The sequence below is a fragment of the Natrix helvetica genome (genome assembly GCF_964273705.1).
Source record: "Natrix helvetica genome assembly, chromosome: 2".
NCBI lineage: Eukaryota > Metazoa > Chordata > Lepidosauria > Squamata > Natricidae > Natrix > Natrix helvetica.
Window position 1 is genome coordinate 236,190,480 of NC_138552.1, and position 24,163 is coordinate 236,214,642.

The window sequence follows — 24,163 nt, forward strand, 5'->3', positions numbered from 1 at the left end:
TATTAATGGCTATTTATGTTAGCTATTTTTTCACGCCATTTCCTTGTTAAGAGATAAAATTTGCAACAGGCATCTGAGTCAGTCAATGTACATATTATTGTTACATTAACATTGCAAGAGATATGGATTATCAAAGACACTCAAGAAGTTGAGATGTATTTGAATATTAATAATAATTTCATGTTTCATAAGATGAATCTATCTGCATCTAAAACAACATTCTAAGTTCTCCACAATATACTGTTCTGAAATAGTATTGTACTTTCTTGGGATCACCAGTAAAGATTTTGAAATATAATTTACTTTCTACTGATCTGTCTGTTCCCTGCTTGCCAAGATAATGAAAATTGCTACCGAAAATAGAGCTATTCCACTCTCACTTTACGGGTACTTGAGTCTAACCTGCAGTGCAAACTGAAATTTGATGAAATTCAAGTGTCTTGAATGCTCTGTGGGAAATTCTGAGAAAAATAATATAATGAAGTGTGCTGAAAAAAGCTGGATCCTCTTTCTGCGTGTCAGTAATCATCTGCAACACTAATTCTACTTAGGAATGGAGGACTTGGCAGCACAAGGAAACAAGTCAATGACTTAATAGCTGGCCATCAACACCTCAATCAAGCAATAAGCCACACCCAATCGGGCACCACATAAATACCACACATAGAATAGTCCAAAGCACACATTCCCATAAAGAGAAGTTCCCTGAGGATGGGCTCCAAAAGCTCAGGAGACTAAACCTCTGGTCCCAGACTGACCCAGATTGGATTCTACAATACTAGTCTTTGAATAAACAGAAGCGAAGAAAGCATATAAAATGCTTAATTGTGAAGCAGTTTTTCAATCTGTAGCTGACTTTAGCACACAACACACACACAAAAGAGTTCACACAACTTATTAACTGCAAGCTCATACATTGTGCCCCTGAAGAAAATTGGCATTAATGTTTTAAGTATTAATTAAGTTTCCTTTTTATTTCTTATGTGTCTGGACCTTCTATTCCTGTCTGATCTGTAACTTGAAATTTAAAAAAGTTGGATGAGAAAGAAAATGTAGCAATATCTTGAATGCTAATTTTGATGTGTTTTAAAGTTACAAAACCACTAAATTTTGTGATTTTTCATTAGCAGCAGACACCAAAAGCAGAGCTACATATGTGCCAAGGGAATTTACCAGCATCCAAACTGAATCAATCTATCCTATCCTATCCTATCCTATCCTATCCTATCCTATCCTATCCTATCCTATCCTATCCTATCCTATCCTATCCTTGCCTGCCTGCTTGCCTGCCTGCCTGCCTGCCTCTCTGGAAACAAATACTGTGGGGTAAGACACCCCTAACACCGCTCAGGGTGTGGGTTCTTTTACGAGAACCTTCAAATGGCTTCTACTATACTGCCATAAAATGGGTTCTACTGTACAGTGCGGTGGAGTTGCCATGGTAATGGCTTCACAGTACTCCACAAGGGGATCCCTCTGGTAAGGGGGAGAATCCAACACTAGAAATTACATTTGGTCCCAACATTTTCCCCCTATAAATACATTCCTGGACAACGCCGGGTTATCAGCTAGTATGTAATATATATAATTTATTACTCTTGATTCTGTTAGTATTAACAACATCAACATGTACAAAGCAAAAGGAAGTGTAATATACTTTACTGTGGATCGCAAACCACTCTGAATGAAATGCTGTAATGGTTGCTTGGTTAGAAAGCGACTCAGAAGCTATTCCTGATTTAGACCCTGATTTCAAGGAGATCTGTTTTGACCCCCCCTCCCCCACGTCTATGAATAAACCAGAACACAGGCTTGGCTGTTTGCCACTGTTTAATTACTAAGATAACGAATCCTTTGGCTGAGGGACCGGACAACTCACGTTCAATAGAGTAGCTCTGCAGCAACCCAGATAAGTCAAATGAAGCAACACAGATAGTCCAAACGAACAGACACGGCTAGAATACACAGATAGATTTTATTAACTACTAATTCGAACAGTTGTTTGCTGCAAATGTCCCCTCCCAACGCCTCATCTATAATCTCTCTTGGGAGGGGCCAATCCACAACCACCTGTGCTTAATCATTTTCTGTGAGTCTGCCTACAGAGTTGCTGCTTCTGTTTCTCAGCCCTTCTAAAATCTAGCATCAGGGACAAACTGCCTTTGATCCTCCCCACTGCTCCATGCCTCAGGTGCCTCCTGGTGGCCAACCAGCCTCTCTGGACCCTGCTCTGAGGCTGAACCCTGCACAGGGTCCTCCACATCATCCAGGGCAGACTCATATGGTTCCTCGCTATCCGAGTCCATCAGCAGCTCAACCGGATCCTGCTGGGCCACAACAGAGATCTAGCCCTAACTCTAAGCCCAATTTCATTTCCAATGACAATATTTTACTGCCGACCACAAATAACCCCCCCCCCGGAAGCTGTAACTGTCGCTTTCTCGAGAAAACGTCTCAGAATCTACCCCTGCTATTCAATTTTGGCTCTGAGTCTTAGGAGACCTAATCCTAACTTGTTTCATTTTCAATGGCAATGGGATTCTCCCAAGTATTTTACTATGGACCCCAAAAAACTCTGAATGAAATGCTATAATTGTTATTTTCCTTAGAAAAAATGATTCAGAATGTATCCCTGATATCCATTTTCTGACCTGACTCCAAGGAAGTCTACCCCTACCCCTAACCATATTCTCTTTTTCAATGGCAATGAGATTCTTTCCCATGTCTTTCACTGCAGACTACAAACAACTCCAAATGAAAACCTGTTACTATCACTTTACATAGAAAATGACTCAGGATCTATCCTTGATATCCATTTTCGTCCCTGACTCCATTACTCATGAATTAATTAGGGCATCTTTCAGAAACCTGAAATTTAACCCATACCCTAGCCCCAACCCTAACTGTAACTCTAACCGTAACCCATTTCATCTTCAATCGCAATGGGATTTCCCATGTATTTTACTGTGGACTATGAACAATGCTTACCAGAAGCTGTCAATGTCACTTTCCTTTACAAACATCTAAAAATCTATCCCTGATATCAATTTTTGGCCCCGACTCCAAAAAGGACTAACCTTAACTCTTACCAGAGTTTCATTTTCAATGACAAAGGGATTTTCTCAAGTGTTTTAGTATGAACCATAAACAACTCCAAACAAAAAGCTTCAACCATTTTTTTTCCTTTGAAAAATGATTCAGAACCTATCCTTGATATCAGTTTTCGGCCAAGATTCCAAGGAGACCTAACCCTAACTTTGAGACCATTTCCAACCCTAACCCTAGTTTCTTTTGCTATTTTCAATGGCAACGTATCTTTCCTTTACAAACATTGCAATGATATGGTGTAGATATAAGTTTGGGTAGTGCAAGTATTTTGCGTTTCAAGGTTTTGATTACTATCTTTAAAGCGCTCCATGGCACAGGACCTAGCTATTTGCGGGATCGTATCCTGCCCCATACATCCCTGCGACCAATTCGCTCTCACAGGGAGGGACTTCTCCGGATGCCGTCCACCAAGCAATGCCAGAGTGCGGCGCCGAGGGGCAGGGCCTTCTCTGTGATGGGCCCAGCCCTCTGGAATGACCTCCCCCCCGACATTAGGACAACAACCGATCTCCGCTCCTTCCGCACGAAACTCAAGACCCACCTGTTCCAACTAGCTGGCCTGGCCTGAATTATAGCTATTCTAATCCCTCTGGATAAAATTTTAAATTAGGTTTGACTTTGGGTGTTTTAATTGTTTTTTAATTGTTTTTTGCTGTTTTTAATTAATTGATTATTTATTTATTATGTGTTGTATAATGCTTTTTGTATATCTCCTCCTTGTTATTTATTTGTTGTGTAGTAAATTGTACGCCGCCCCGAGTCCCTTGGTGGAGAGGGTGCGGCATATAAAATGGATAAATAAATAAATAAATAAATAAATAAATAAATAAATAAATAAATAAATAAATAAATAAATAAGTATAAACTTGGGAAGACAAATTTACATTCCAGTGAAATTTGTAGTTTCCTCTAAGGTAAACAGTGTATTCTCAGCCCAACCTAATGAAAAGAATTGCTGCAGTGAAAGAAAATCTACCCTGTACAATGCCTTAAACTCCCAAGAGACTTGAAATGCGATGAAGAAAAACCTAAATACTATAGTAGCTGTTTCTTTAAGTTTACAGCAGAAAAATACAATATCTCATAGAGAACTTTATCACTACGGCAAATTTAATCGGAAAAAGACAGCTGTCAAATGGCTTGCTTGAAGAATTTTTAAAATTTGTATTAATCACAATATTTTATCACTACAGGACTTACAACATTGTTCATTTAGTGACCCTTCAAAGTTACATCGGCACTGAAAAAAGTGAGTTAGAACCATTTTTCACACTTACAACCATTGTAACATCCCTATGGTCATGTAATCAAAATTCAGGCGCTTGGTAACTGACTCATATTTATGACAGTTGCAGTGCCCCAGGGTCACATGATCACCTTTTGCGACCTTCTGACAAGCAAAGTCAATGGGGAAGCCAGATTCACTTAAGAATCTTAAGTGTTGTTAACAACTGCAAAGATTCACTGAACAACTGTGATAAGGAAGGTCGTAAAATGGAGCAAAACTCACTTAACAAATGTCTCGCTGAGCAACCGAAATTTTGGTCTCAGTTGTGGTCATAATTCCCCAGATGCTCTGTGCCAAGTGAAATATAGAATCCATGTGTTTTTACATAGATTAGCTGACAGCATTTAACAAAGTTTCATGGGATAAACGTTACTCTGCTTTGAATACAATGGTTAGTTTTTAAGAGTAACAACTTTCTCATATACCCAAGAATTTTTATTCAATATGGACAAGCTAGATAGGACCAGCATCAAACTTGGAGCATGTCTGACTGCAATAGGGATTTGAAAAAGTCCTATCTTGCCTATCTTACTTGATGAAATTATAAGAAATGATGTGTTGGTACACTATAAGACACAGGTGAGTCCATATGGTGAATTTGGTGGTACATGTTGTTAAAGTCATGAAACTAAACAGAGGAAAAATTACTCCATGCTTAGTTTCAATAGACAGGCCTGCTCTTGTTTTAGAATCCAATAAGACATGTATTTCCAGAATTAGCGGTTAGGGTTGCTATATATGTGGACCCAACCCTTGTTTTTCTTGCAAACTACGCTGTCATTGAAGGTAATGCCTGCACTAACTAGCTCTGCAAGTTGCCAACTTGATTGTGCCTTTCTTCACTTTAATGATAAAAATCCTGGCTGCAGAGCCAGCAAGAAAAACCTGGAGTTAATGCTTCCTACTCAAAAGGTAGGTGGTAAAATTAAATAATGCTTCAGACTATCAGAGAAGTTCACAGTATTATTAATTACCTTTTTTCAATTCTTTGAATTCAACTTGTTCGGAAGAACTCAGAGTATGATTCTGCCAAGTAAAATTCTCACTGTAGTAAATATTTGGTGGAACTTCCTTGGTCCCTGATACTTTGTTAGATAGGTTTAGATCTATCAAAAGCAGCCAAATCAATAATGATTTGGTATACTGTGGCCTTTCCTTGCTAGCACTATAGTATCTACCATGACCTTCATAAGATGCTGACTGAATTAAAGCAGATATTTTGGCACTTATATATTAAAATGGACAAATTTAACAAAGGACACTCAATGGCAGACCTTAAAATAACTGTTTTGGAAAAACGGGACTAAAAATGCACTATTGAATGAGAAGTTGCTGAGCTCAAAATACATCAAAAGGTTTCAAGCAATCTCATTGGTCTCAACAAACACAATGGGTATTCAATATATTAGACTTGTTAATTAAAAAGGTAATGATCTGTCTAAAAACCTCCCCAAAGCGTATGCCCTTTAGTAAAATGTGTTAGAAAAGCTGCCACCAGACTCCTGATTTTTTTTGCTACCTGGACCAGGGGTGGGTTCCTGCCAGTTCTAACCTCTTCTACAGAAGAGGTTCCACAAATCTACAATGCCTTTTAGAACCGGTTCCAGCTCCCTCCCCCCGCCCGTCTGCACATCATCAAGATGAAGAGCGAGAGGAGGAATTCTGGGAGTTGAAGTCCACAAATCTTAAAGCTGTCAAGTTTGAACACCCCTCAAGTTTTTTTCTAAAGGGTTAGGGGTGCAAGGATCTTGTAACTTGACAGCTTTAAGACTTGCATACTTCAATGCCAGAGTTCCTGAGCCAACATTTTGGTTGCTAAGCAAGAGCGTTGTTAAGTGAGTTTCACCACATTTTACAAGTTGGCCACGCCCACCCAGTCACATGGCTGGCAAGCCACTCCTATCCGGTCACATGGCCGGCAAGCCACTCCCACCCAGTCACATGGCTGGCAAGCCACTCCCACAAAGCAGGCCACACCTACAGAAGAGGTTCTAAAATTTTTTGAAACCCACCACTGACCTGGACTAACAGAATTCTTTATCCTAGCATAAATGGGGTGCTACATGTAAGTAGTCTTCAATTTATGACTACTCGTTTAACATCCGTTTGCAATCATAAAGGTCTCTGAGTGGGTGCTCTGAGTGGTTCGCAAAGCACTTCCGGCTCTTGTAAAACATTATGCTTCCCACAGTCCTGTCACATGATTGCATTTTGGGCATTTGGCAATTTATTCACATTCATGACTGATTGCCAAGTGCCCTGACACCATATAATTGCCATTTGCAATCTTCTCCGCCCATTTTCCCAGAGAGTCAAAGGAGAAACCACCAGGTAAGATTGTAAGCAGAGGGGAATGTTGATTTGAGGTCTGTTTTCCCAAGGTCTCTGAAGGAACTCCCCTCTTCCCCATGCATGGAGGGAAAATCCTCCCATGTGCTGGAGGTAGGGAACTCAAATCTGGTGAAAACGCTAGCCAACTCCATCATTCTCAGCCTTTCAGAATGTTGGCAATTGCTAGTGTTTCAACAAACACCATCATTTCTGTCCCTCCAAGGGGGGTGGGGGAATGCTAGCCAATGCTAGTGTTCTGAGTTTTCTAGAACAATGGAATTTGCTAGCGTTTTTGCCAGTTTTAAAGTGCAACCTCTGGTGCACTGTGAGATTTTCCAATGACAAAGGCCATCATTTTCATGATTGTTCCCATTGATGGAGTGGAGAAAGGTCCAGATTCTGGTCTCTTTCCCCACACCCATCACACCTGGAAGGCCGGCATCCTCTACTTAGTATTCCATTTAGTGACCTACATGGTCGCTTAACAACTTGAACTGGGAGAGCCAGGACAGTGGTTGTAGTGTCTTACTTAACAATCATGTCACTCAATGACTAAAATTCCAGGCTCAGTTGTGATTTAAGTCGAGGACCACCAGGACAATTGGTCACTTACATTTGCTTATGCTTAAATACAGAAGTTGAAACTGTACCATTTACAAAGTCCCTTATATTTCCAATGGTGATCAAAACAGATTCAGGTGCTACTGTGGCTATGAGGTTATCAGATTTTTTAAGTTGATCGATCACCAGAAACCCATTAGGTTGCAAAATTTCCATTAATACTTACAAATTTACTACTTCCTTGTTATTGTTTCAGGATTTTTATATAATTTTATCCTTTAAAATTGTGTCCTTATATAATCCTGCTACATTTCTTTTTATTATTGATCTTCGACCATAATTAATTAAGAACCAGAAATGCAGAGGAATTATAATATTTTTAATTCCTAATAGATTACCTAGAAGTCAAAAAGACCAAGAACTGGCGGTAGTGTGGATTCTTACCTTATAACTGGTTCAACTGGTTACTTTTTGTGTGATTCCAAGAATATAAAATTTAATCACTCCAATAGAAAAATTATTTCATGCCACTTGAAGCTGAAACTTTATTCTTTGAAGGAATACTCCCTACAATTATGAAATATTATTCAAGTTGGCTTTAGTGATTTTTCTTGATATAGCACACCAAATAATTATCTCCATGTTTCTCAATATAAAATGTTCCTCTGCTTTTACTTTCCACTTACTAGAGAAATTAAATAATTTGTCTAAAGGTTCAAGTTAACAGTGTTTTAAATGCAGACACCAGCTGCTTCCTTTTCATTTTCAAAATGGAAAGCAAGAGACACTTGGAAAATTTGCCCAATTAAGTGTAGCGTTCTAGATCAGAGCAAGAAAAGAAAAGAAGCTATAAACAATGCAAGTGCATTTGGTTCCTTCCTCTTTTGCACATACACTTGAACATAAATATTGAATGCTGCACTTTTTTTGAAAAACTAAAACCTTCACAGAGCTGTGTAGTGAGCCATTAAGGGTGCTTTGCAGGATGCATTGGCAGTGCATTAACATTTGGGCATATCAAAATGTGTCATTCCTTATACCTTTAAAAAGAGAGATGAACGGAATTTCATGAAGCAGCATGGAAGATCTGCTGAATCCTGATGGATCAATTTCTTGCTTTATAAATGTAGTCTATATAATCTTAGATTTTTTTCTACAATTTTACAAATAACCACGTCTTATTTAAATTTTAAATACTATTTTTGAAATTTTAGATGTTATTGCATTATACATAACTTTAGAGTCTGTTCTATAACTTTATATCTACTGTATAGATGTTAGGTTGTTTTATAAATTTAACTGGTCTTACATTGTATTTACTATTTACTAAGATTTATAAATACTCAAAGAACACATTGCTTATACTAGTCTGTCATAAACTGGCTCTCAGCTGACAGTCAGCTGGCTGGCGGAGTTCTTTTATATTCCTTTGCTTCCTTATTTTATTAGAGGATTTACTATTGGAATCATAGTTTAATTTCTTATCCAAGGGGGAAAGGACATTGCTTTTCTCCTCTTTAAATCCACTTACCTGTGGACACAACTATTTCATTCCATCTAATAGGAGCTAAGGATAAGAATAGTTTTATTCCCTCTAAAAATAAGAATACTGTAGTTTAATTCCACAGAAAAGCCAGTACCAATTTACAACACAATGCTACACAAGTTTATTCAAAACTCCAATCTAAAGGGTTTACCGCCCTAATATATGCATACTTGGCAGCACTGTAAAATGCCTATTTTGATATTATACGAAGCAATAAGATGAAGTTATTTTTGTGAAAGAGAACATGTTACTGTGTCCTATTATCATTTAATGATAATGTAACTTCCTAAAAAAGTACAAAAATAAGTGTCAGTAATCAAAGTACACAGATATAGTTACACAAACAAAGTGCTTTTAGGTCACCTATCCTATATAAGTGCCTTTACGAGCCTACGCTCTGCAGTGTTTATGATGCTGAGAAAGTCTTCCCCCTCCATTTGAAACCAGACACAAATTGCTGTCACCCGATGAAGCCACTCGAGTTGCTTTCCCATCGAAGTCTGCACATGCGCATCTTTCTTCATCTTTATGAAACTGAAGAGCGAACGCGGGCCATTGAATGTGGGCGTGGTTTCAGGTGCTTCCCCCCGCCCCCAAGAGCTAAACCACCCAAGAGGCGCATCGGACGGCGAACGCCAGAGGAGGAGGAATCCTGGATATGCAAAAGATCTCATCGGGGGCGGAGTTAGCGATGCGGATTGGCTAGGCCGGACAGCAGCGTGTGGGAGTGGGAGGGAACGTTAGCGACGGGGAGAACCTTCTTGCAGATACATTGCTGCATGGGGGGTGGGCTGGGGGGCGGGGCGTAGGAAGCTTAGCGGGACTAGCTGATCTTCCTTCTCCGACGTCTGTGCGGTGGGCGGGAGCCCAGATCGGTGGGCGGGAACTTTCTCCCTCGGTTCTCTTGAGCTTCGGGAGCCGCAGTTGCGGAGGGGACGGCAGGTGAAGGCGGCTGCGGGGTGTGTGTGTGTGTGTGTGTATGGGGGAAATTGCTGCTGCTACTGCTGTCTTCATGCGGATTATCTGGAAAGACTTCGGGGCAGAGCGCGCCGAAGGGTTGGTCCCCTTTCCCAAAATCGGAGGCGTGGCGTGGGTGTAGATGGGGGGAGGCAGAATGACGCACTGGGGGGGGGGGTTCCGAGGATATGCCCAGCTTTGTTGTGTGAGGGGTGGGTGCGGGGGGGGGGAGGAGTGACGTCACGTGGGACCCTAACGCCTGAAAGGAAACCTGCCGTTCGGCTGCACGTGCACCGGGTGGCGCGGTGGGAAGCCGGTTTGCGTGCGCTGTTAACTGCTGATTTCAGGAGCGCGTCTTGGGGTTTGTGGCAAGGTGGGGGGCGTGGGATGAACGGTGGCGATAGTTGCGGGCAGAACCGGGAGCCGAAGTCAAGACAGCACCCAGGATGTTTTTTTCTGAATGTATAAAAGCGTTATGCAACAGAGGGATGGGACTGCTGTGGTATCCTCTGAAGGAGCCCCCTCCCCATTTCCCACGATCAGCTGTAGCTTTATCAATTTATCAATCACTTTATCAATAGTACAAATAGCCTCTTTTTCTTTTTTCTTTTACTAATGCCCAGACTTTTAAGTCAGACTTGATTTTTTCAACCCCTGGCCTGCCTAAAGTATGCCAGGAAGGAACAATTTCACTAATAACATTTTTAATAGGTGTCATATCTTTAAAGGGGGGGGGGGGTTTAAGTTAAAACTGCAGGCTAAGAATAGATTGACATTGAAGTTAACTGTAGTTTTTCTTTTATCCATTTGCTACTGATTAATTGAAGTCGGATTTAATTTGAGCTAATGGAAGTATTGTCTTATGTGTAAAGCAGCCAGACAGAACAGCTTTCAGTTCTAGTACTCACCCCCCCCCCCTATTTTGCAGAACTATCCTGGCTACTTTGACATACCAAACTTTTTATAACATAATTTCTGTTTAATAATTTTCTGCCAATATCCCTATATTAAATGAACAGCTAGTATAACATCATTTTATCATGTTTATGTTTGAACATTCAGAAACATTGGTAGAACAGGAAACATCCCTTAATTTATGAAGATTGATAAATGCCTTCAAATTATACATGTTTCTGTGATTAGCTTTTGTTATTATTTATGTTATATGTATATCCAATAGCAACAAAAAGCCATTCTGATTTCTGTGCAGTTATCAAAAATATGGAATATTAATTTTATAGACCCTGCAATTTGCTGAAACCTTTTAAAAGAACTGTTGGTTGTAGTTAATGAAGCTTGTGCTATATTTAGTAGCAGGATAAGACCTGATAGAGTTTAATGCTATTTGCAGCCTAAACTCTGCATAACTAAAAGTAGACTACTTTTTCTCCATTAGACTTTGAATTCTTTAATCATTTGCTAAAGAAATCAAGTAGATGTGGGGCTAGCACATTTAAGATGTGGAGCCTGTTGTATCATCCTCTGAGGAGTGAACCAACTCAATGAAAGATATCCAGTGAGTGAAGAATCTGAGGCTAGTTACAAGTTGCTTGGCTTCCTTCAGATAACCTACATGCAGCTGGTGAGCTGAAAAGCCAAAACTTGTTTTGAAGGAAGGTGTGACTCATAGCCAAGTCCATCAAAGATACATTTGCCTTTTGTTTTGTTACAAGGCTCTTATTAAGTATTATTGGAGAATTGTTTTGGTAATAAATAATGCTTGCTATATTCACATTTTACAAAACACAAGATCTGTAACTTTAACTATTTCTGTAAGTCACCCAGAGTCATTGATGAGTAGATAGCCCTATTAATTAAAATATAAATAATATCTAATTTACAATTTAAAACAATATAAATTATTTTATATTCTTAAATGTATCTTATAATAAAGATTGAAATAGTAGATTTAACCAGTTCAAATATTCCTGAGAGTGTACAGTACTATAAAAGCGGATTGAAAAATGGCCACCAAAGGGGTCTTTATCATTCCTGAATTTATCTGGAAAGAATTAATTACTCTAATGAATTCCAATATACTCAGAATTACACATGAGAATACTCTTCCACAATTTACAGGATGACATTTTGAAACGTAAGGAGTAGACTGAAAATAAACAACAATGTGATCTTGTCCTGAAGTTATGTATAATCCAGAGAAAAGTATTTTTCAAAGTCAATAATTTGCCAAATATACATTCTAGTCAGCTCTGAAAGTTGAGTGCTAAGACTTTATGGTAGACTATTTGCAATATGATACATCATACACTTTTGTGATACCTGATTTAATTACATAGCTCATAATACCCAGACACTGGTTTTTGGCCAAGTCTAAAAACACTACAGAATTCCTGGAAATCTGGCACTCAGACAAAGCAGCCCTACAGACATATAGAAGTAAACAACATACATGGACACACATATGAACGAACACCACATTCTAAAGAGACAGTCAAAAATTCAGAAAAGCACCAAGAACAGCAATTGTTTATTTGTTTGTTTGTTTACAATATCCCAAATAAGAAACTATCAACTCAGAAAACAAAGTAATAGTAAACAGCCTAATCAAAGAACCACCAAGAACACTGACAGGGCAAGCCACTAGTATATAAAAAGAACAAACCTTTGTAGCGCTGATGTTATTTTGTTTCATAATGAAACATCTGCTAGAAAACAGCTAAGCTCGGAGAGCACCCAAATATATCCTGAAGTAAAAAAAATGTATTATAATATGCTCTATCAGTGAAATAGCTGGATTCATAAACATATGAGATAAATAAATACAATTGGATAGAATCCTGAAAAAAATTCCTTCAAAATACTAGTGGAATTGGAATCCATAAAAACAATAGGTCAGAGACCGAAATGATGGTTGCTTTCTTATTTTATATGTCGTTTCACCCATCTATTTCTTAAAATAACAGACATCCCCAAGTATATGAAAGAATGAAAGAGAATTGACAGGTTGTAATTATGTTTAAGATATATTAAAACTTTTTTGTATTTTGCTGGTAAATTTCGTTTTATGTATTGTTGCAGTGCACTAAAATTGACTCATTGTCTTTAGAGGTCCGCAGAATATAATTCTTAGATAATTTACAGTTATTGACCCAGATGTACCTAAACTAGTAGATTACAATGAATCAAGCTAATTAGAACTGTCCTCTAGAAATGTAGAAAAATAGTGGCTTTTCAGAAGTTGTCCTAATATATTTTTCTATATTTTTGAATAATGAGTAGATCATGGGATAGCAGTTCTAAAACAGAACTTATGCATTCTAAGATACCTGGAAAGAAAAGGGAGCGTTTTTCTGCTTCACCTAAAGGCTTTTTTCCTCCAAAAAAGAAAAATGGAAAGAAATTGATTTTTACATATTTTCTTTTCATACAGTACAAAAATATTTGTGAAAAAAATGGATATGAATTTAGAGATATTTCTGCCAAATCTAAGAAACAAGTGAAGGGTTTCACTTCAGCCCATGCAAATAATAACACGACTATTCTATAGTTTGCTGTTAATAAAACTTTTCATTTGAAAAAAAATAAATGGATTCCGAGTCTTACATCCCCCCTCCCATTTTTCGTGAGTATTTACATAAACTTCAGAGTTTGCTTTATGCTAGTAGCCCTGTCTTATCAATCTCTTGTTCAGTGGCCAGTCAAAAATACAATGGTGCTGATAAAGGAGACTTAAAATCAGTCCTTTGAATTCTGGCCATCACAGCACCCTTGTGGTCACATGATTGTACTCTAGGTGCTTGGCAACCAGCTTGTACTTATGATTCGTACAGTATTCTTGCTCACACAATCAATTTTCCCTACTAGCTTCCTACAAGGAAGGTCAATGGGGAAGCTGGCAGGAAAGATAGTAAGTTGCTTGCAACATCCAATGCCCAGCAGCAGCCAACCCCAACTCCAATATGCTTGTACTATACTTCATGGGCCACTCATGTACCATCCCCTCGCCCAGCAGCAGCCACTCTTATTCCTGTGCTGGTCACTCATACATCCTTTTCTACCTGGCAACAACTGATGCCACTTATGTACTTGCCTGCTGGCCTACTTGTAAACCAGCTGGAACTCGCTTAATAACATGCTTAATGACAGTAATGAGGTGTACCCAGATTGCTGTTGCAAAATGATGCAGTACATGTGACCTCATGCTTTATGAGAATTTCTGATCCCCATTAATGTTAATCAAGGATTAGTTGTAAACCATAGAAGTATTCATGCTTTATAAACTATGCTGTGAAATAACTTGGCAATTTGGAAGCTAATAGCAGCTGAATATGATGTCAAAGTAGTATATGAGTAATATGTTCCCTTTAGTGCATTTTTGAGGATGGGGTGGTCTTCAAATTAGTGTGAATCCTGGCAATGTCTAGATGAGCTCCTGCAGTTTTCTTGGCAAGATTTTCAGAAGAGTTTTGCCATTGCCTTCTTCCCCTGAGTAAGAGGTAGCGAGTGGCCCGAGGCCACCCAGTGGCTGGAAGCATGGTGGCTCAGTGGCTTAAAGATGCTGGAGAAAGTCTGTGCTCTGGCAGTTCAAATCCTAGAACCATCTTACGGGATGAGCTCCTGCACTTGCCTTGGTTTCTGCTAACGTAGCAGTTTGAAAGCATGCTACATGCAAGCAGATAAATAGGCACCACTTCAGTGGGAAAAATAATGGCAATTCATGTGGAAGTATGAACGCAATCGATGCTGGATCTGCCCGAGTGCAATGTCCTAATGCAAGGTGACATCAGTGGAGGGAAGAATCCCTGGCTGCTGCTGCTGAATGCCGTTAGCCATTCTGAGTGCATTCTAGTTCACCCCCTGAGGTGCATTTTTAGATAACATGTAAGCGTGAACCGAATAGACTAGCAGTCTTAGGCAGGCAAACAACTACTCTGTATTAACACTATATGTAGTCTCCTAGCTAATGTACCATCATCTTAAACTAAATAAATCCTGTGACTTCGTGCCTAAGGCAGGATTAGAAGTGATAGTCTCCTGGCCTCTAGCCTGATGTCTTAACCATTACACAAAATTGACTTTGTGCATTTAATAGTACAATTATTTTTCTTGTCCCATGAATGAGAAGCACTCCTCTTCAATTTTGACTTGGTGAAATTTATGCAAGTCTGAGTTTAATCATATAGCTTTTTTTATCTTGAGTGCTATACATAGGCTCATACATTAATTTCCCACAAAATAGTTGATGTATGTTTACAAAGAATCCTGTAATGAATTCAGATGATCAGCAGTGGCTTTATATTTATATATGGATACTAGTCATCCTGTAATCCTTCATTCTATATAAAACCATCCCTTACATATTACTCTATAATACTAGATTACAGATTACTCTTCTTTAATCCGTATTATAGATTATTATACTAGATTATTTACTACTATAAAGAACACAAAATGCTGATCAATGACAAACCTTTTATGTTATTTTTAAATGCTTCATTGCATTAAGAACAATGACCAAATAAACTTTTAATTCTATAACTTCACATTTGGAAAAAGTAATTTATTACCTACCTTACTTAGAAGTGACCTTAAAGTTATTTCTGTTGAAAAGTAAATATTATTTAATTAAAAATTAAAGGTGCAATGCTGTTATTGTTAGAAAGCCTTTGTGAGACAGAAACAATAATATCCTTTGAGAAACCTTTTCTACATTTTGCTCCCCAGTTCTCTAGAAATAGTTCCTAAACTTCAGATTAATTAGAACAAACGTGTCTTAAAAGATTTGACCGAACTATTAAAAGAAATAGAATATATAAACAAAATTAAGATTTTCAAAGAATGAATATTTAATCACATGTGTCATAACATGTCTGTAGAAAGTATGTTCTTGGCCATATACTCCATGATTTTCCAGCAATGCGGTATGCAATATTACTATATATCAATTTAGATAAGGAGACCTGCTAACCCCCTAACATATTGTCAATTAATAATGCTTTGCTAAGTTAGATTTCATTCTGCCTTAGTTTCATCTTAAGCCTTGTAATAAAATTTTAATACTTAGGAGTGATTGATGATGCAATAACCTATGAATCCACATGATGTTCAAAATATTTGGAATCTCTTAATTATTAGTATATTTTAGTAAGTAATATAAATACAAATTATACTAGCAAATAATATTTTGGGTCATTTGTCAATTAATGAGATATTTTTGAAAAAATCTTTTTTAGCCAAAGGTGGCTTTCTAAAAGATGACCATAGAGGAACTTCCTGACCCTTCTGAAGAAGAAGTTTCATTGAGTAGAAGGCACCAGTATTTTATCTCAGGCTCCGAAGATTCAATTACACATTCAGTCTCTGCTGCACCAATGCCTTCAGAATACGGTAAGACTATTTATAGAAGAAGATAACTTTCCAGAGCTGGTTTCAGAATATTGAACGAGTGGAGATTGATTCCAAAGAGATGCTCGGAACGTAAAATAAAACTAATCAACATTATCTGGGAAATATTACAATTCTTTTCTTAAAATGTGCTGTATGCTAGATGTAGTGAATTATCTTTCTCAGAATAGCTTTATTATATAAGCAGTGCACAACACGCATCTTGTAAAATCATTTGGTTTCCAACATAAAAAATATAGTTTAGTATGGAATATATAAAATTGTTTTCCTACTAGGGCATCAAGAGCAATTTTGAGTGCTATGAGAAAAATTTGTGCAAGTGTCATCGAAGCTGTTGTACAATATTTTATATGCTAGTCATGTGAAAAACGAATATTGTGTAATATATTAGAACTTCTTTCCTCTTTGGGCATCTTTTCTTCGTGCAAGACTACAAACAAGTGAATAAATAACCTCTTCCAAAATAACCTCTCACAAAAACAAATTATCTCAGATTTGCATATATTGTAATTAATTAAACAATACTGCAATTAAATAAGGCAGCTCAATAAAATGTATAATTTAATACAAAGCTAAATAAAATGTTAATCAATAATAAATAGCATATTTGTTAAATTGAACTAAATTTAAAAATGAGAAATTAAGAAAGAACAAAATGAATTGTAGCTGCTTGCTTAAATTTCAGAGGATACTTTTATCTGTCCTTCTGTTAAAGATAGATTTTAAATGACATACCTCTTTGTTCTGGAAAACAATTGTTACTGATAAAGTATTTTCCAGAACTCAGTTTGGCTTTTTAAAGTTCAAATGCAGTCCATAATTAATTCTGAAATAGCTTCATGTTGTATTTTTTTTTAAATAGTTATCCTTCTTGTCTAGCTGATGAGCTTGTCTCTTATATGAGGTTCTTTTTTGGACCATGAATTCCAAAAAAACACAGATTTTTGTTGTTGTTAGAGAGGACTAAATATGGTCTAATATTTTTTATCAGTGCTCTGGAAGCTTCCAGTATTAATAGTCTACTTTAAAAGTATTAGAGATTCAGATGTTTAAAGCCATTCAGTGCTGGTTTACCTAACTCGTCATTGCAAGGACATTTTATTTATTTTAAAATTTATATAGCACTCAACCTGTAGAATTGTGACTTTGACTCTGTTGTTGCAGTCTTTATTTCAATATGCATGGCCTTAACATATAGAATGCCAAGACAGCCAGTTCCACAGTTGCTTGCCATTAATGGATTCATGTTTAAAAATGAAAAAAAGAAGTGCTTGCCATTGAATCAAGAGTGAAGGAATATAAAATACTCTTCTAAAATCTCTTCTATTTTTCTTTCTGCATAGTTAAAATTGTTGAAGAGAGTCATTTATCCTACTTCAGATAAATGACATCTCAGGAACAGTTATTGTTCTTTGCTTTAAAACACTGCTCCCTCACATTCATTCTCTTTAGGGGGAAACTTTTCACAATAGTAATTTGGTCAAAGTGTTTTCCTATTGCACAGTAACTTATTTTTCTCTGTTGCACTCTGAAGTGTAAATCACCACCTAAAGAATTCCACTCCAGTCTCTGCAAACACTGATGATTCTGGGTTTCCCCCCAAAAAAAATCTCAATACAACACTCTAGTGAATTCTAGTGCATGCACTTAATCTTATACTCCTAAATGGCTTTTGTGTATACATAATGTAATTTGTATTAAGAATGGAAAAATTTAATGCAAACTAAAAGAAAGTAAAATAGAATAGAAATTGCAAAGAAGAAAAAACATAGAAATTAAAAATGAAATAAAAATATAACAACGAAAGAGAAAAGCCATATATAAATAAATGACTTCCAATCTTCATAATAATAATAAATATAATCTGTTTTTGTAACTCTTCAGTCCCTCCTAGTTTACAGCCAATGACCTCTTGATCCAATACCTCATCTCTTATCTATAGAGAAGTCCATAAAACATTATCTTTTTAGTCTTAATGTCAGCAGAAAGTTCATTAAGAATTGCCTGAAATAATAACTTATTTTATTTTAACCTTGATCAAATAAACCAAGTTTATATTCCTTGCTTTTAATTTTGACATGGATTTTAATTTTAATCCATTGAAATGCCATAGAATTTGCTCCCTCTTCATTTTTTCTTTTTCCCTTCTGATGAGATTCTTCAAAGCTTTAACAAGTTTTTTTTTTGTAAATCCAGTATAAAAGAATTATCCAAGTCATCTTATAGTTTATTATTTGTTTCCCTTTTTTGATTTTTTAAAATATCGACCCATTTCTTGTGTATATGCAGCAAAACATCCTTTTTCATGTCATTCTCATAGCCTATCATTTGGATGCTATTTGGAACCCTGACATACACAGTAAAATATTTTCCAATCATGCATTGTCTAGATGCTTTACATTTGAACACTGTATCTTCAGCTAGCATCTTCAGGGCACTAGGTGATGAAGTCTTCTTAAGTTATATGAAACTTGACTAAAAGTGTCTTTAAATTTTTTTCTGAATATTTTTAGGAACTAAATCTTTCATTCTTTCATTCCTGTAGAGTTCTCTTTTTTCGATCCAAATGATGCAGCATGCCAGGAAATTCTTTTCAATCCCAAAACTTCTGTATCTGAATTATTTGCTATCTTAAGACAGTGGGTTCCCCAAGTTCAGCAAAACATTGACGTGATAGGAAATGAGGTGGGACATTTATTGATTTATAAATCTTATTAATGTTTATGTTAGTCCTCATTTAATATATAGAAATATATGTTTAATTTTTGTTTACAATTCAATGTTAGCAAATATATCTTTACATCTGCATCCTTATTAGTTAGAAATTTAAGTAACTTTTCATGATCTGCTAAGAGCAAAATCCTTCGTAAAAAGTGCATTAAGGGCTATATATCTTTTGGGATTTACGTGATTTTGGCAAGTTTTTTTAGTTTAAGTAACTCTATAGTACTAAGTGAACTGATGAAATGCAAATTGGTAATCACATGAACCTAGATATTTATGTCATCGTTGGTGTGAAATGCAGCAGCTAATTCCTTTGGCAGTAAAAAGAATTTGTTACTAGGTATCACTATGAGAATGATATATATTTTACCTTCCAGGAAATAGGAGTTGCTACATCAGAATAATAAATGATGCATTTTTTTCAAAAAACAGGTCATTAAGAGAGGCTGTAACGTGAATGACAGAGATGGCTTGACTGACATGACTCTCTTGCACTATACTTGCAAGTCAGGAGCTCATGGAATTGGTAAGAAAAGAAATTGGACATTTTCTGTGGCTAGTTTTTTCCAGTAGGAATAATAGTTGTCTTTCCAAACTTTCTCCAGGTATATTGCTTATGCCAATATAGAGAAGAATGAAGTGTCATTCATCTTCAAATCATCTACCTGTAATATTCTAATATATTAGAAATTCTATATCCCTCTGTGCCCAAAATTCTACCAATTTGAACAGTTTGGAACTTCTGTATCAATTTCCCCACCTTCAGTGAATTCTATTCATAAGCCACATTCCCTAACCCAAAAATCACTTTACTGAATTTCTAAACCCACCCTCCCACTGGCCAAAGTGATGCACCTTGGTAACAGCATTCCTTTAAATCTTTATATAGATGATAAGTTGTTCTGATACCTCAAATAGCGCTTTAAAATTCATGGAGTGGCCATATTTACGATATGTAATCACAGAATTTGTATGCTGCCCTTTCTCTCCAAACTTTCTAAATGGAATCGTTGCTAAACTGAAATAATCATATTACCGTTTCTATTTTCCCATTTTTCTGTAGCCTTGTAACCCCCAATACAGCAACAATTTAAATTAATGGGGTGGAAACAGACAGAAACTTTATATTTTATCATTTGAAAATCTTAGGAAATAATAGAATTACATGTTAGTACATGGTACAGATGAAATAAGGTAAAATTATTTAACAGCTGAATTAAATAGTTTTAGTCCTAGTTGCTGTGTATAAATAAAACAATGGTATTATTCTTCTGAAGTCATAGCATAGGTATAGTTTCACTAATATTTTGGTCAGATGTCTTTTAGCATTGCTATATTGATTATGGGACTCACTCTACCGTTGGTTAGTTATCCATTAGCTCTCTGTCATCATTATCTAAAATAGTAACACGTGATGTGTAAGCCATAATCTTTACCACCACCACCACCATCATCATTGTTATTCCAGCATCTGTGTAAGGAAGGAACTGTTGTTACTTGAACATCTATTCCTTTTGTATAAGATGCAGAATATCCTGCAGTATTTCTGCTGTGCTAAAACAGAAACAATCAAGACAATTTAATTCAAATCCATACTTTGAAAGTTGCATGGCATATCATATAATATATTTTCCTACAGAGAATAAGACAAAACTCAAGCATCTTTTTGCTGCATGTATCTGTAAAATAGGTTCCCCCAATTTGATTCTCTCCAGATGTGTTAAGGTAGCAGTTTTCACCAACTCCAGTCATTGGCTATAGATATTTAAAATTAAGAAAGCTATTGTCCTGGACATTCAGAGAAAAAGTCTATATACAAAGTACTAGGAAACTTTCCTGAGTTTTTTCTTCTTTGTTGATGTGGTTATAGTCTGACTAACCTTCAAACTCTGGTAAGGAAACTTCTTAAAAGGACTGGCTATATGGAAACTTGCCAATGTTTTTTGGACATAGACTTCCATTATCTAGTATATTGTGGAAATCTATCAAGAACCCACTAAACTACATATAAGCTATGTTTTCAAACTATTTGCTTTGCAGGGAATGTGAAAACAGCAGCAAAATTTGCCTCTCAACTTATTGAGTTGGGTGCAGATATCAATTTGAGGAGTCGCTGGACAAATATGAATGCTCTCCACTATGCTTCCTATTTTGATGTTCCAGAACTCATTACTATCATTTTGAAAAATGCAAAACCAAAAGGTAAATCTCATCAGATGTAATACCAATAAATAAAATATTCCTTTCCCTTATCAGTAAGACTATTCCAAAGTTGATGTTTCCCTGAATATGAGGACAATTTAAAAACTAGGACAAAGATACATACTGTAATGTGATAACAATGTTGGCTAAAGGCTCCAAATAATCACACATCAATGAATTACTCATTTTAGCTGTACTATTTATTAATTAATTCCCTCCTTCTCTCCCACCCCTTCTCTCTTTCTCTCTCTCCCCCTCCCTCCCCCTCTCTGTGTGTGCATGTCTGTCTGTCTGTCTATCTATCTATCTATCTATCTATCTATCTATCTATCTATCTATCTATCTATCTATCATCTATCTATCTATCTATCTATCTATCTATCTATCTATCTATCTATCTATCATCTATCTATCTATCTATCTATCTCTATCATCTATCTATCTATCTATTTTTCCGTCTATGCTATTACTGGCAATTGGAGGGTGTAGAAAGGGAAAGGGAAATGTTTTGCCCCTACAGTGTTTAGATAGACAGCCATATCACTGATATTTGCCATAACTGTGTCCACCCGAATATACTAATGTTACTAAATATCTATAATGATCTTTTAAAAGTGAAGTGATTTAACTCTAAAATATACATTATATCCTACAATAAGTATGGAAAATAATATTAGAAATTATATATATTTTCAATACATATAAATTGCATACACATTTTCCATACTGAAGTTTTGAATTTCTGTTTACTCTGTCAGTTCCTAAAATTCCATATCAATTGCAACTATTATAGTGGAAGCTTTGAATTGCCATATACTTGAATTTGTTGTGTTATACATATATATTACATTGTAGGTTATGAGGTCAATCATTCACAAAGCAACTGGGCTAAAATGGAATTTATTTTAGAAATTATGGGTCTGAACATTCATTAGCTGGAAAAGATGGAAGATAATATGTGGCCTTTCTCTGATGTAGATTCTTCAGAGATAATTTGTGATGGATCTAAGTATTATGTATAATCTATTATTGTTTTGAAAAGTACATCAATTTTTGTTTTCTTAATAATACATGACAATTCATCTCCCCTTCCTCAAGATGTCAATTTTTATACTTACGCTCTATGGAGTTGTCATAGACGGGTGATGCAGAACATGCCGAGGTCACATATTTTTATTTTATTTATTTATTTAAAACATTTTCTTTAAGTAGCTTAATCAAAGATATAGTTATGTCTTATTCTCCACACCCGTTTTTATTTTCATACTGAGTTTGTGTAAAATAGGAATTAATGACTGCTTTCTGATCATCTTATGAGGTTTCATGTCTATTTTGGGATCTTTTCATAACTTAGCATTATGAAAAATTAATATATTCATAATTTTACTTTGGATTTCAGCTTGATGCAGTGTGAATTAGAACAGATGGAACAGGCTTACTCCTTTCTGCTTTTTGATTTCTGTTTCTTTTGTTCCCAAATGTATTTTTCTCCTTCAAAATTTCTCAGAATTTCTAGGACAATGATAAATCCAGGTTCTTCTTTTCAATAGTGCAATGATTCATATTACCAGTTTCTTGTAGCACATTTATTTATTTTTAGTGATGTGGATGATAAGGAGTAAGCTCTTCACTTCTCCAGCAAACCTTTAGAACTTTTTTCTCTCTCCTCAGACATATCAGTTGGCAGCATAAGATTAGCTATATGAGCCCAAGTTCATGGTGTTTGATAAGATTAATTTGTTCTTTATAAAGCCTTCATGTTTACCTAGAAGGGAGTGTTGGTTCAGAGAGGATGACTTTGAGCAAGTTCTTAACTGAAGTCAGCACTTCGAAACAACATGGTTGTTATATAAAGTTAACAGCCATGAGGGCTTCCAGTAAATGTAGTGTTTTCTCTGATGCTAAAAGATTTGCTGCATCTTGTTCCACATATTTTTCTTTTGTCTAAAGAATAGGAGACATATTTATGTAACATTGAAAGAGAGGTTTACTTGTTTGGTTTCCAAAAGATTTAACGAAGGAAAATCAAATCTGGAAGAAATTTCAACCATCTGTTTTATTTAGCTTCTGGCATTCATTTGAATCAAACCAAATGTTTTATCTATCAATAGAATGCAATTAAGCTTGTGGAGTAGCATTTCTCTTTTCTAATCAAACCATTGAAGTGCATTTGCTGGAACTCAAGTTGATCCAGAAAGCTGGAGTGCTTATACAGGAAGTCCTCAACTGACAGCCATTCATTTAGTGACTGTTCGAAATTGCAACAACACTGAAAAAAGTTACTTATGGTCATTTTTTATGCAACCGTTGCAGCATCCCCATGGTCATGCAATCAAAATTCAGACATGTGGCAACTGGCATGTATTTATGACAGTTACAGTGTCCCAGCGCCATGTGATCCAACCCTATGACAAACAGAGTCAGTGGGGAAACCAGATTCATTTAATAACCAAATTACTAACTTAACAACTGTGGCAAGAAAGATTATAAAATGGGACAAAACTCACTTAACAACTGCCTTGTTTATCAACGGAAATTTGGGCTCAGTTGTGGTCATAGGTCAAGAACTACCTCTAGTTTCCTTACACATAGGTTTTAACTGTGCAGAATATCTGATAAATATCATCAGACTAAAGTTTATTCAGATATCTTGCACTTTTTAAAAATGCTTTCATAATGGATATAGCTTGGAAGGCAGGTTGCAGATGTGAGATTAAACATTTGAAAATATAGAGAAATAATCCTTTGATTCCTTTGCCATATTTTGCAGGGTCAACAACATCTGAAGTTGGATAGTGGCAGAAGCAGACTAAATTGCTCACCCATATTAGAAGTTTAATAGTTATAATACTGAAGATGCTGCATTGTGCCAATTCACCCTATCATATTAGAAATTTAATAATTAGAATTTGTCAGTTGCTGCATTATGCAGATTTACCCTTAAATATTACCTTCTTTTGGTTGTTTCAAATGTATGTTTAGTTTTACTCATGTTAAAGTGTTATATTAGCTTTGCTCCCTTTTATTCCTGTTTATTCTGTCTTTAAATAGAGAGGCTACATGTGCAATCGAGAGCTTCC

The 24,163-nt window shown here is 36.2% G+C and overlaps 1 protein-coding gene across 8 annotated transcripts in view; it reads left to right on the plus strand.

The window, feature by feature from the left end:
* Positions 1-9,530: 9,530 nt before the first annotated feature.
* Positions 9,531-24,163, plus strand: part of CLIP4 (CAP-Gly domain containing linker protein family member 4) — a 41,646-nt gene continuing 27,013 nt past the window's right edge. Inside the window, exons 1-5 of one of the 8 annotated variants that reach the window (XM_081943634.1) lie at positions 9,531-9,555; positions 15,992-16,139; positions 18,703-18,842; positions 19,314-19,407; positions 20,922-21,083. In XM_081943634.1, coding sequence (XP_081799760.1) covers positions 16,007-16,139; positions 18,703-18,842; positions 19,314-19,407; positions 20,922-21,083 — 529 coding nt within the window. In that variant the 5' untranslated portion in view covers positions 9,531-9,555; positions 15,992-16,006. Of the gene's footprint in view, positions 9,556-9,661; positions 9,891-11,299; positions 11,374-14,615; positions 14,634-15,985; positions 16,140-18,702; positions 18,843-19,313; positions 19,408-20,921; positions 21,084-24,163 lie in introns of those variants that run through there. The other 7 variants (XM_081943630.1, XM_081943631.1, XM_081943629.1 and 4 more) reach the window with 7 other exon arrangements.